The sequence below is a fragment of the Ziziphus jujuba genome, chromosome 8 (assembly GCF_031755915.1).
Source record: "Ziziphus jujuba cultivar Dongzao chromosome 8, ASM3175591v1".
NCBI classification, from domain to species: Eukaryota; Viridiplantae; Streptophyta; class Magnoliopsida; order Rosales; family Rhamnaceae; genus Ziziphus; species Ziziphus jujuba.
The window spans coordinates 15936220-15949362 of NC_083386.1; the positions used below are offsets into that span (position 1 = coordinate 15936220).

General features: G+C 31.1%; 1 protein-coding gene across 1 annotated transcript; it reads left to right on the top strand.

The window, feature by feature from the left end:
• The first annotated feature begins 8222 nt into the window (after positions 1 to 8222).
• On the top strand, positions 8223 to 11879 carry LOC107413708 (GATA transcription factor 8). Its single transcript, XM_048470452.2, has 4 exons — positions 8223 to 8535; positions 8947 to 9027; positions 9580 to 9843; positions 10634 to 11879. Exons 3-4 carry the CDS (start codon positions 9613 to 9615, stop codon positions 11432 to 11434), a joined length of 1032 nt encoding a protein of 343 aa, XP_048326409.1. The 5' UTR covers positions 8223 to 8535; positions 8947 to 9027; positions 9580 to 9612; the 3' UTR covers positions 11435 to 11879.
• The last annotated feature ends 1264 nt before the right edge of the window (positions 11880 to 13143 follow it).

The window sequence follows — 13143 nt, forward strand, 5'->3', positions numbered from 1 at the left end:
CGCTAAGTATAAACTTTACCCTTTCACATATAGTTTTTTTTTTTTTTTTTTTTTTGAATGGCCCTTGCACATATAGTTGATCAATATAGAAAATATATACTACCGTATTTTTCATAAAATAATTATGTTATACATATACGTACTCTATATTTATAAATTGCTATTTATCTTGTATGAACCAAGGAAATTATGTACTTTCCCATTTTTAGTTTTAAAAATTATAATTGTTTATATCATATTTTTTCCCTTAATATATATTTTGACCTCGGTAATATTACCCTTTTCCTTTTCAAACATGGGCAAAAAGAATAAGAAACAGAGCATAAAGATTATAATTAAAATGTTTTAAAAAATATAAATAATAATTATTGATTGATATATTTGTATATAGACCATATACTATGTCCCCGGCCTTACCACCCTAATTAATTGGAAAAGGGGAAGCGCTGCAGGAACAGGCAAATTAGCACCCCAACGTATATGGTGCTTAAAATGTAATAATAACAATAATAATAATTATTATTATTATTTATTATATAGAAAACAATAGAAATGTATTACACTTTATTATTTTTTTACTAATATTTTTAGTTTTTATAATTTTTCAATTTCATAAAAATAATAATAATCTAAATGAATTACTTGTAGGAGAAATAGTTAAATAACAACAATAATAACAATAATAATAATAATTTTTTCTAGCAAAAAAAATATTAGTGTAATCAAGGTTTTAAATTTGAAATTTTGTTGAAATTTTATTAAAAATCCATAATATCTATTGAAATTTCAAAAAATTCAATGTAAATTCTCAAAATTTCTATGGAATTAAAAATATCTATGATTTTTTTTTATTTTTTTATAAAAAATTCATAAACATTATTGATGTTTAGTAAATTATTTTACCAAATTAACTTTAGTGATAATTTTTCTTACTTTACCTTTTAATTATATTTCAAATATTTAATTATATTAATAAAACAGAATAAATTAAATTGAATAATCTTGATAGATTTTATTCATTGTTAAAGTATATACATATATATATATATATATATATTTGCTATACATGTTTTATAAGATAGATTCATTAATATCCCATAACTATAAGTTAATAATTAATTATATAAGAATGAAAAATAATAACATAAAAATATAATATTATGTAGAGTTAGTATTGATAGCATTTAAATTAATAACATTAAGCAAATAAAAATAAAAAGATAATATACTATACTATACTAAAAATTAAAGACAACTATATTTGATATAAGATCTTTATAATTGACATATTAATAATTATATGAAAAATTATCAAGTAGATATATCTTTTAATCATTACTTTTCACATTTCACATATCAAAATGAAAACGAGAAAGAGACTAACAATTTCTAATTACCTAAGAGTTTTATGAGTATTGAGATCATATTTATGAAATATAATGTAATTGTAATAATTGTTTTATCTTAATTAATAAACAATTTTATTAAATATATACTTTTTTTATATTTTATTAATAATAGTTTATTTATGATCATTACCACTTATTATAAATTAAATTGATTAAGAAAAATATAATATATATTCAATATTTTTACAAATTTTATAATCAGTTTGATAAGTGACTGATTAAATAAACTAATATTAAAGCTTCAACAAAAATTTATATTTTTTAAAATAAAATTCTATTAATTTCTATAATTTTTGTGAATTTTTATTGATATTCAATATTTTTTAATATTTTTATTAAAATTTTCATATTTTAAATTTTTGATATTTTCATCGATTCTGAAATTTTGAACCTTGAATGTAATACATATCATTATTTGTTTTATTAATAGTTTTAGTTTTTCAAAATTTTCAATTCCATACTAATTAATATTTGTCTAAAATGTGTGGATAATATAATGCTGATGACAAATTTTTAATAAAATTTATTTATATTCTTAATATAATATTTATATCAAATTAAAATGAATCATGTTCTATTAATAAGTAATTTTAATTAAAATATTTTAAGTTATATGACATATGAAAAAGAAGAAGTTAATAAATACATCAAATGGGTAAGTTTTGCCATTAAAAAAAAAACTTAATGTAATCAAATTTTTAATTAAAAGATTGCCATGCTAGTGTAAGTGTTTATTTATAATTAATTTAGTTTGAAGGAATTAATGGTAATTATTTGATAATTTAAAAGGTTATTATTATTATTATTTAATATTTAGGCTCTTCTACCGTCATTAGTTCTCTTGGACAATTTTGTAGATATTTAATCATTTGACCCCATAGTAACCAATCAAAATTTAATGAGTTGGTAAGATATTATCTTTGTTTAACAAAAAGAGAAATTGAGGAAAGAGGAAGACAACTAGCTGTTGTAACTACTCTGCATGATATTTTGCCCATAATGATCCCATTCTTTTTTCTTTTTCTTTTTTTTGCTTGTATTCTTCTTTGACTTTACATGAAAAAGAAAATACAAAAAATCATTAATTTATAAAACACAATAATGTGTTACCATTTCGGTCCACAACGTTCTAAATATATAAAAGAAATTCCCATCTTGGAGAATTTATTGAGAAAAAAAGGAAAAAGAATTTTCTAAACCTAAAAAAAATTCTTCTAAAATTCTTTGGAAATAATTCTCCTAGATAGTGCAATGATTTTTGGGTCCAAATACACTCCAACTACAGGATGCGCACACGGTACTAAAATACTTGTAACTATCCAAAAAAGAAACACAATTCCATACGCGGTATGGCCCACAACTGGCCAGCAGATCATATTTTGTCCCCTACCATGTAATCGTACGGCTGTGCTATGGGGGTCCCATGGACCACATGATGCATCAGAATATCTTTTAATTTCCACAAAAAAAAAAAGGAGGATCGAACGGTGCACTTTCGTCCAATAAAAGTCAGCAGAGACAAACGTGGCGGCCAATCATAAGTCCAATTAGAGCAGAGTATTAAGGCGTATAAAAACCAAGGTAGGAATCCCGAGACAGAGTCACGTGACAACTAACGCCAGTGCATTCCTGCTTACACTATAAGCGGAAAAAAAGACTGCCCAGCTGGATTGAGACGGGTTTTGATTCGCTACGCTATGTGGGCTCCATATATTTGCCCCCTTGGTCAACATGCTTTCGCCACGTTCGATCAACGTGTGGACCGACGGTGGAACGTGCAATGTGGGTCCCACCATAACATGGGCTCTTACATCCTCGCACGCACGTCGCATATGCTAAGGCTAAGCCAAGCCAACCCCCCGACTATCGTACTCCGACACTCCCCCCCTCCCCCCGCCTTTCGCGCCTGGTGTTGCAACGTCAGCCAAAGCCCTTTCACATTGGTTTTACTTTACTGCCCTTCTCCGTGCATCTAAATTGGCCGAAAATGCAGGGCCAATATCGTCCAATGAAAGGAGAAGGTTACGCGGTCTTTTCGCCCATCGAACCTCATGCGTACGTGACAACTAACGATGAGCTACGAGCGCACAAACAAATAAAACTCGGGTCTTAATTTGGCGCGTGATATCCAGTCGTGGCCCTTTCCACAGTCCAGGGCGTGTTTCTCACGCCCAAGCGAAGGATTGTTGAACGTCAGAGTGGACAAAACCTCATGTCGTTAGAGAGGAAAGTGAATGATCAACCATGCCCATATGTTATTCAAATTTAAATTTTGAGTACAAGAAAGAACTTCCAATCCCCAATCAGGTTTAAAGTAAAACACAGTGACCAAACAATCCAAGAATAAAGAGCCTCAACTATTTGAGAGTCAAAATGAAGTCCCTAGTCCAAGGGGATTTGCTATAGATTTCCTTAATTTCTTTTTTATGCAAAATTCGCTTAATTTAATTGGGCATTATAGCCATAACTCACCCACACCATATATATATATATATATATGTGCATGCAAACCCATGTGCTATTCATTTTTTTAAATGTATATATATGTGTGTGTATATATATATATATGTAGGTCATGACGATATTTTCCTTACCGACACATTGAAGGGTTGTGGAAGGCAAGTAGGGTTATTTTTTTATGAAAATAAAATAAATGGGCTTAAATAATTTAGTTAGAGAGAAGGACGAGATGACTTTAGCGATTTTGATGTTCGATGAAATGTTGATTCAAAGATGTTGATGTCATATGTTAGTTTTTTTGGGCATCATGTGTTGTATGCATGTTATTAACTTATTGCAAAGTTTCGTCGGTGCTACTTGTGGTCTTGGTTTTTTTTTTTTTCCTCTTTTATATGCGCAACTATTTTATCTTATTTATTTATTTATTTTGGACAAATATCTTATAGTTTAAATAATTTGAAATTCAGCCATTTTCTTGTATGAGGGGGAAAAAAAAATGAAGAGTATGCAATATTAGATGTGTATATAATAATGTTGTTTTATTTGTCCCTTGTCTTTAAAGTGAAGGAATTATACATCAATGATCTATTATGGTGAACAACATACTAAAACAAATTTTTCTTTTTTAAAATATAATTTCTTTACGGCAATGTTTATATTAAGTAAAGTGGTTGTGCATTTAATAGGATGACAAAAAGATACAGTATTATGTGGGAGGGAGATTAGTGTCCCCCATCACTCCTTCGAAAAATATATCACAAGTTAATACTTCTGGTTAAGGCATTAGTCACAGGGTAATTTTATTATTTTATTTATTTATTTTTTGTAACCAACATAATATTTAATTTTTTTTTTTAAATGAGCCAAAATAGAATTTCCTTACTGGAAGTAAGCCTGCTTTTTCATTTTTAGACTTAAGTCAAACACTCCTTCCATGCTTTTTTTTTTTTTTTTTTCTTTGTTTCTTGTTTTTTTCGCGGTCAAAGAAACCTAACCATGAATGCCTTTTGTATATGGGTTTCACCCAAATATTAACTTTCTTTTTCTTTTTTTTTTTGGGTCCTCAAAAGATTGAAAAGTCTTTTAGAAGGAAGTGATACAAAGAGTGCGAACCAAGTTAGTCAATAAAAAAAAAAAAAAAGAAGAAAAGAGTGCATGAAGAACAACCCCATTTCAGAATTTGATTTTTTTTTTTTTTTTTTTGTGAGAGAGAGTATTTTATAAGGGATTGATGCAAAGAGTAGACCTCAAGTTAAAGAGAAAAGAGCGTGAGAAAGGACGGGATAGGAGAGAGAGAAGCCCATCATTTCCATAAGGCCCAAATTAAACATACTTTGGTTGTTCAGTCACTTTTATTAACCTTTTCTATAATTTTTTTTTTTTTGATTAATTGCCTTTTTTTTAACAACAAATTTATATTATTAGGTGCAAAAGGGTATTATAGTAAAATGATAAAAACCTCAGCAGCTTAAATAGGAAACGACAGCTAGCAGGTTACTCACTTTGTATAAAGTCTGTCAAAATTCTACCCTAAGTCATGTAATATTACTGTAAATGCCATTTTTACCAGAAAGTCCAAAAATTTCGATCCTGTACTGCCCATAGTAGGGAAAATTAATTACTACGGAGATTTAGCGTGGACCCGCAGTTAAGTCCATCCAATGACAATGTGAAATCAATGATTGTAACTTTCTGCTCCACCAATAAAAACAAAAAAGTGTCAGCTTAAGCGACGGTAAATGACTGTGGTGTACTGTATGATTACAAACAACTACAAGTATTCTATAACTTTTCATCTTGCAGTGGTAGAAACTCTCGAGCATGACTGAAATGCTATGTTAGGTGCAGTTACAACATACAGGGTTGCCCACTATGTTTTGGTCCAAATCAAATATCAAATCTTCTTTTCTTTTTTTTGAAATAAATTTATTTTTACACAATTGTTAATAATTTGTAAAGAAAAAAATTTTTTGGGAATTTCTTTTTCAAATAATATTGATATTAAATATAATAAATTTAAACGCTACCTAAAGGAGTCAATTTACCTAAAATATGAGTTTTTTTTTTTTAATAGACAAAAGTAGGTCAAAAATTTTGAAAAGAGGAAAGAAAGAAAAGTTATATGTTCGTCCATTTGTCATTTGGTCCATTTTTTTTATTTGATTTGATTGTGTGCAATTTACTAGTTCAAATCTTTATTATTGTTATAGTTATTAATAATTAAAGTTTGTTTCACGTTTCAAAACATTATAAATTTAAAGGGAATATATATAGTAAAAATAAATGTAAAAAAAATACAAAATTTATATATAAAAAAAATCCAATACAATTTGAAATGGTTTTAATTTTGTATTTATGTTTCTTTTTTGCTCTTTAACTATGTGTTTAATTAAAATATATATAAAAAAAATTAAACTAATATTTAATATAAGAAAAAAACACATAATTATAAGTAAAAAAAATTAAAAACCAATGCATTACCAAATGTTATTTTAGTAAATATGCGGGTAAAGAATTAGAATCCTTTCTGGTTGTTATTTGTGTTTATTTATACATATTTTTTAAATTTCATTCATGTATTGACAATCGGTTGGTTTTTTATTAAGTTTCACATCAATTACATAATACACTCTAGTATTTTAGATGTATGGAATATGAATTTTATATTTCCCCAATTTTCGGTATAGGTTTTCAATTTTCAAATTTTAGTTGAAAATTTCAAAATTTGATTAGTTCGGCAGAAAACAGTTTGACAATAGGTCCTTGGCACTTTCTTTTTCGGATCAATAGCATTAATAACAATGAATGTCATTAAAATGAGTGGTAAGAAAATGGGTTTTATTTTATTTTATTTATTTATTAACATTTGAGTTTGAAGTTGACATTTAAGAATTCATGCCAATGATTGCCGTGTGTAAAACAAATATCAACAATAAAAAAGATAAAGTTAATATTCATTAATAATAATAAAAAAAAAGTTAATAAAAACTTTGGCTTCCACATTCAATTATGTTAGACCCTACCATGGCCTCCATTTTTAAACTTTATTTTTTTATGTAATTAATTTAACTAACTAGATATACCTTTTTTTCTTTTCTTTTTTTTTTTTTGTTTTGGTTGGAAAACTATATGTACCGCATTTTGATCGTTTATGGTTAAAAAAATTAATGAAAAAAAAGAAAGAAGCAAATAAACCTTTCTAAAATGTAATTGATGCAGTCACTAATCAATCAGTCCAATACAAATCATATTCTATTTATATCCTCAAGTTGAAATATTTTGTATTTCAACTGCACAGCAGTATTTAATATCCCTTTAATAAAAAAATACTTTTGTTTATAATTATATATATATATATATATATAAGTTATAGAAGGTTCCTTCTTAAATTTGATAGAAATGGTAGGGTGCTTTTAAATAACAAAACCATGTGAATATGATGGGTACAAAATGACAAAAACACCCTCCAAGGTAACGCACGCGGTTAAGAAAAGTAAGGCGCGTGAGAAGATGTAGTTTGACAAAAAATGGAGGGTAAAAATCCAACTAAAGACAGTCGGGTACAGACCAACTCGCCACTCATACACTCATGCGTTTTGGAATTTTAACCTACACGCCTCGCACGGCAGGGAAAACCTTCAGAAGATACAAAAACAGGATCCAGCCGTGTAGTCCACGCGCGCTTAGGAGATCCCCAAAAAAAATCTCTCTTCCTCCTCTGACTCGTTGTTTTTATTTTTTATTTTTATTTTTCTGAAACTAAAATTAAAATAAAAATTAAACAAGAACAGAGAGAAAACAACGGCTGTTAAAGCCATGGAGTTTTCTTTTTCTTTTCAATTTTTCTGTAAATTTATCCGTTAAATCTGTATGCACAATATTTTCCTGAGAAAAACCCAAAACCCAAGAAACTGAAAACCCGCAAGAAACTGTATAAATAAAAATAGGGAAAAAAATAGAAAAAAAAAAGCAATAAGAAGAAAATCCGCCACCCGATTTGAACAATGTTAATTTTTCTTTCTTGATAAAATTATTACTGTTTTTGGTGGGAAAAAAAAAGAAAGGGGTGTTTGGGGATTGAGGAAAAGGAAAACAATTAGCGGTGAAAATCCGTGAGAAAATAAAATCAAAAGGGGGTGGGGTGGTGGGGAAAGAGAGAGAGAGAGAGAGAGAGAGACAGAGAGCGGTGGGAGAGTGTGGGACCCGTGTCGTAATCAGAGGAGAGAGAAAGCAGAGTGGAAGAGGAGTAGAAAGAGAAAGAGAAAGAGAAAGAAAGTGAGAAAAAACTTCAACATCACGACAGGGAAGGGGAGAGAGAGAGAGAGTAAAAGACAGCTAGCAATGAAGAAGGAAGCGCACCTACCATTACACACCTTCACTCTCTCTTCCTTTTTAGCCTTTCTCTGCCTCCTCTCTCTCCTTTCAGACTTCTCTCTCTCTTCTGCTTCTTTCTCTTTTTCACTCTTTCTAAGCCTTATAATGGTCGAATAGGGTTTTAGCAGAAGCGAAAACAAAAAAAAAAAACTAGCAGTATTAACTTCTTCTTCTTCTTCTTCTTCTTCTTCTTTATTGTTGCTGAAATTCTTACAGTGAAGAGGTTTTTGTCCGAGTTTGTTGGTTTTGGGGGCGCGAATTAATTAGCGTTTCAGACAAAAAAAAAACTCAGGTTCGGCTCTGCATTTTTCGGTTCCCGTTCTTAATTTAGGACATAATTGTTTCCAAACTTTCGAAATTCGAGTGTCGGCAATGCTTCATTTCGCTTTCTAGTATACCCCTACTGAAATTTTGTTGACGTTTGGTTGCTGGGAAAATTTTACGGAAAATATGACCAAAACTATGGGTTTTGGAGCTCATTGACATTTTGTCATTATTTTTTTAAAAGTTGGGAAATGAACTCAATTTATGGACTTTCTTTCACTCAATTTTTTCTGTAACCAAAACGGACTTCAAGAAATGAAAATGTTTTTTTTTTTTTTAAGCTTTGAGAAATTTTTATTGCATGCATTTTTGAAAATGGATACATTTTGAGATATATAGCATGTGCGCTAACACAAAGAGACGTTTTGGTTTTGTGCAGGATACTGTCTTCAAATTCTACTTCATTTTCTCGGAAAATTGTTCGCTTTTTGAGTTCGAATTCGCTCAATACATTCACAAGGTTTGCTTCAAATTCCAGCTCAAGTTCATATTAATTCGTAAATATATATATATTTTAACAATTTTCCTTCAATTATTCTTTCTTTCTCTCAAAAAAAAAAAAAACCAATAATGTAATTTCTAATTTGGGTTTTATTATTGTTAAAATTTTTTTTTGGGTTTGATTAGGGACCAGCTGGCGCTACCATATGCGTTGGCTCCACTTTTATGAAAGCTCCATTTTCTACCTTGAATTTCGGGCTCAAATTGATTTCTCTTTTTCGAAATTTTGGATTTAATTTTTCATTCAATGAGAAATTAAAATAAAATCGTTTTTCTTTTTTTGTTTTTTGTTTTTTTTTTTAAACAAAAACAAAAAAGCTGAAGTTGTAAAGTTTTTTAAAACGTATGATTGCTAACATGCGCCACGCGGTTCATGCGCTGTTCATATTGATAAGACAACTTGCTGTCACTGGGTTCACAAAAACCAAGTTATACAGAAACTCTTTTTCAAAAAAAGGAAAAAAAAATAATAATAAGAATTCTCTCTCATTTTCCTTCTCATTTTCCTCAGGAAAATTTATTTTTCTATCTGAAAAAAAAGACGATGGTTGGGTCCAACTTCATAGACGAAATAGACTGCGGAAGCTTCTTTGATCACATCGATGACCTACTAGACTTCCCTTGCGAGGACGTCGAGGCCGGTTTGGGACCAAACGCCGATAGCAACAACGCCTTCCCTACCATTTGGCCAACTCAGTCCGACTCGCTCCCAGGCTCCGACTCGGTCTTTTCTGCAAACAGCGCTTCCGACCTCTCAGCCGAGCTCTCCGTTCCGGTAAGTCAGTCTTTTCGCGTGCCTTTATTTATTATTATTATTTTTTTTCACATTTTAAATGGTAAAAAAAAATTATTATTATTATTATTATTATTATTATTATTTGCCACATTTGATGATTAGATTGCGACCGTTGGATTATACGATGTGACGTCATAACTAGTAATAATAGCGGTAGAATCTATATATTATTTTTAAAAGTGCCAGTCTGGCAGGTCTTGTAGCACGGAGGTTCCGTGCCACTGAGTCCAATTGAATGGTGGTTGTTTTTTTGTGTGATTTTAGGGGATAGGGTTTTGTCTGAAAAAAATTGGGGTGTTTTTTAAACGGGATACACTGAATTTTGCTTGCGGTTTGAATTTCAAAATTTCCTATGTGAGGGTATATTGGTCATTTCAGCGAGATAAAAAAAGGGTTTTTTGGTGACATCACTCTCAATATCCCATGTCGGTGGTATTAACAGTTGAATAATATGCAACATCAATGGGGGGTGTCACGTGATGCTTTTCAAAGTGAAGTTATGGTCACGTGCATGGCATGAATTATTTGTTTATTTATTTTTTAAATTTTAAATTTTAATATGGCAGTAGAATTAGTATGGAAATGAGTGTGTCTTTTTTCAAGTTCAGAATCATCCATTATGGCTCTGGTTTTTTAACCTACCAAATTGATTGACCCAAGTTTTTATTTTACTATGAAAATTGTATACACAAATTGTTATTATTTGGGATGAACTGTATAATCTGATTAAGCTTTGTTTTGTGGTTTTATTATGTGTGTGTGATCACAGTATGAAGACATTGTTCAGATGGAATGGCTTTCAAAATTTGTGGAGGATTCCTTCTCTGGTGGAAGCCTCACTATCAACAAACAAGATGACTCATCCAACAAGGACTCATCATCCCATCATCAGTTCCAGACATCAAGCCCGGTTTCTGTACTGGAGAGCAGCAGCTCCTGCTCTGGGGATAAGAATGTGCCACGGAGTCCAGAGGGTGTTGCACCAGGGCGGAGAGGACGTGCTCGAAGCAAGCGTCCTCGCCCTGCCACATTCAATCCTCGTCCGGCAATTCAACTTATTTCCCCTACTTCATCATTTACCGAGACCCCGCAGCCACTTATTACCCCTAAGGGATGCTCAGATTCTGAGAATTTTGCAGAGTCTCGTCCTTTGATCAAGTTACCTAAGCAAGTTTCAACAGAGCATAAGAAGAAAAAGAAAATCAAATTGTCAGTTCCGTTGGCTCCTATGGAGATCAATCAAAATCCACCTACGCAAGCAGTTAGGAAATGCATGCATTGTGAGATTACTAAGACACCACAGTGGAGAGCAGGACCAATGGGGCCTAAAACCCTTTGCAATGCTTGTGGTGTACGGTACAAGTCTGGCCGGCTTTTCCCTGAATACCGGCCTGCAGCAAGTCCAACTTTCATTCCATCATTGCACTCCAATTCCCATAAGAAGGTTCTTGAGATGAGAAACAAGTCTGGTGATCAGATGGCTCCTTCAGTTGAGACCGGAACAACGATGTCCAGTACACCAGAACTCATCCCAAATACAAACAGCAGCATTTCGCTGGATTACATGTGAGGGAGGATGTCGAGAAGAATGTTTTCTATTGGGAAGCATTCTTTTTATCCGACCCTCTCTCTCTCTATCTTCTTCCTCATGTTATGTTATTTCTCTTACTGTTATTTCATTTCTTTGTTCATTGGTTTTTGTACAGGGAGGCAATGGGTGGGAAAAATAGGAGCAAATAGATGACCATATATTTAGCTAGTAGTGGAGGATTGTAATGAGAGAACTGAAACAAAGGGTAGAGAGAGATATGCAAGTTTAAGGATAGAATTTAGGTTTAGTGATGGTTAAGTAGGTTTTATTTAGGTATTGGGGGTCTGTGTTGTCTCTTTTTGCATTCTTTTCTTCTTTCTTTCTTTTCTTTTTCTTCCTTTGTAAGGGAATTCTTTTTGCAGTTCAATTTGTAGTAGAAAAATTTCTGAGATGAGTAATGGAATTTGAGATTTGTTATGCTTCATCTAAATTTTATTTTGTTTTTTCCTTTTTCTCTAGTCCATTTCCTGTTGTTGTTATTCAATCTTGTTTCTTGGCTTACAAAGAAGGCTATATATATATATATATATATATATCTATCTATATACATGTTAATATTATTTTCTATTGGCTGTTCATCAACACACTTGAAAGGACTTGGTCAGCAGTTTGGAAAAAACTAGTGTCTCTTTTCGACGCAAAGTTTTGTCTTTTTTGTTTCGGTAGGAAGTACTTTTATTGCTTTTGAAAGCAAAAAATTGTTGTATGGTCTAGCAAGGAAAAGCAGAAAAGGATGGGATATGATAGATTCTCAACGGAAATGTTTCATTGAGGACCTTGCGCACATTTCAAGTTTTGCTTTATTCTATTGCTATCTGCTCTTTATGATAAAATTGCATAAGAGGGGTTGGTCACAGTATTAATGAGAATATAATAAGCTGCTGCAAAAACTTCCAATGATATGAAAGGATTGTATAAGAAAACGCACATGGTTTTGTAGATATTGACAGGAAATTGCATATGGGTGTTTTGTAGGCTATATTTGTCTGGATCTGTACCTAAAATCCTATTCAAAAATCATCATCAATTCTTCATCATCAACCATCTTCTCCATTACATTTCTTCCACATGGTTCATCTTTTATAAGTGTATTAGTCATAGGTTCCAAAATCACGTTCAGAGTTCCATCCATTCAATACATTGTATTTGAACCGAGATTTTTTTTTAGCTTCGGATTTCATTTATCCAATAGTCAAATTACCATCTAGGCTGTTTGAGAGAGATTTCATTTTTATTTTTATTTTTATATATTTATTTTGGTAACAATGGTTTGAGAGGGTGTATGATGGTAGATTGATCAATTCTGTGCATCTAGTCTGAGCTTAGGACTCAGAAGAATGTTTTTAAAATATGCAGAATATAGTATATGCTCAACTGCTACATTGCAGCAAAGATGTCAGGCTTGGTATACCTTAGCGATTTTAATAATAATAATAATAATAACAATAACGATTATGATGATGGTTTACTGTAAGATTATGCCTGGCATGTTAATAGAAAGAGGGAGAGATGTGCATTAGTTTTGGTTAAATGGGCCAATCAAGTGAGTTTCACATGCTACCTGACAAGACAAACTCATTAAGATGGCATCGAAATCACAATTAGGTCAGCTCTTTTCGTACTGCTAAAAATTAAAAAAATATTCATTAAAAAACAATGTTTTCTATCGTAAATAAGTAAAATTTAGT

Coding starts and splice junctions, on each gene's coding strand:
- LOC107413708 (XM_048470452.2), top strand. CDS start 9,613: ATGGTTGGGTCCAACTTCATAGACGAAATAGACTGCGGAAGCTTCTTT. Junction 9,844..10,633: donor CAGCCGAGCTCTCCGTTCCG/GTAAGTCAGTCT, acceptor GTGTGATCACAG/TATGAAGACATTGTTCAGAT.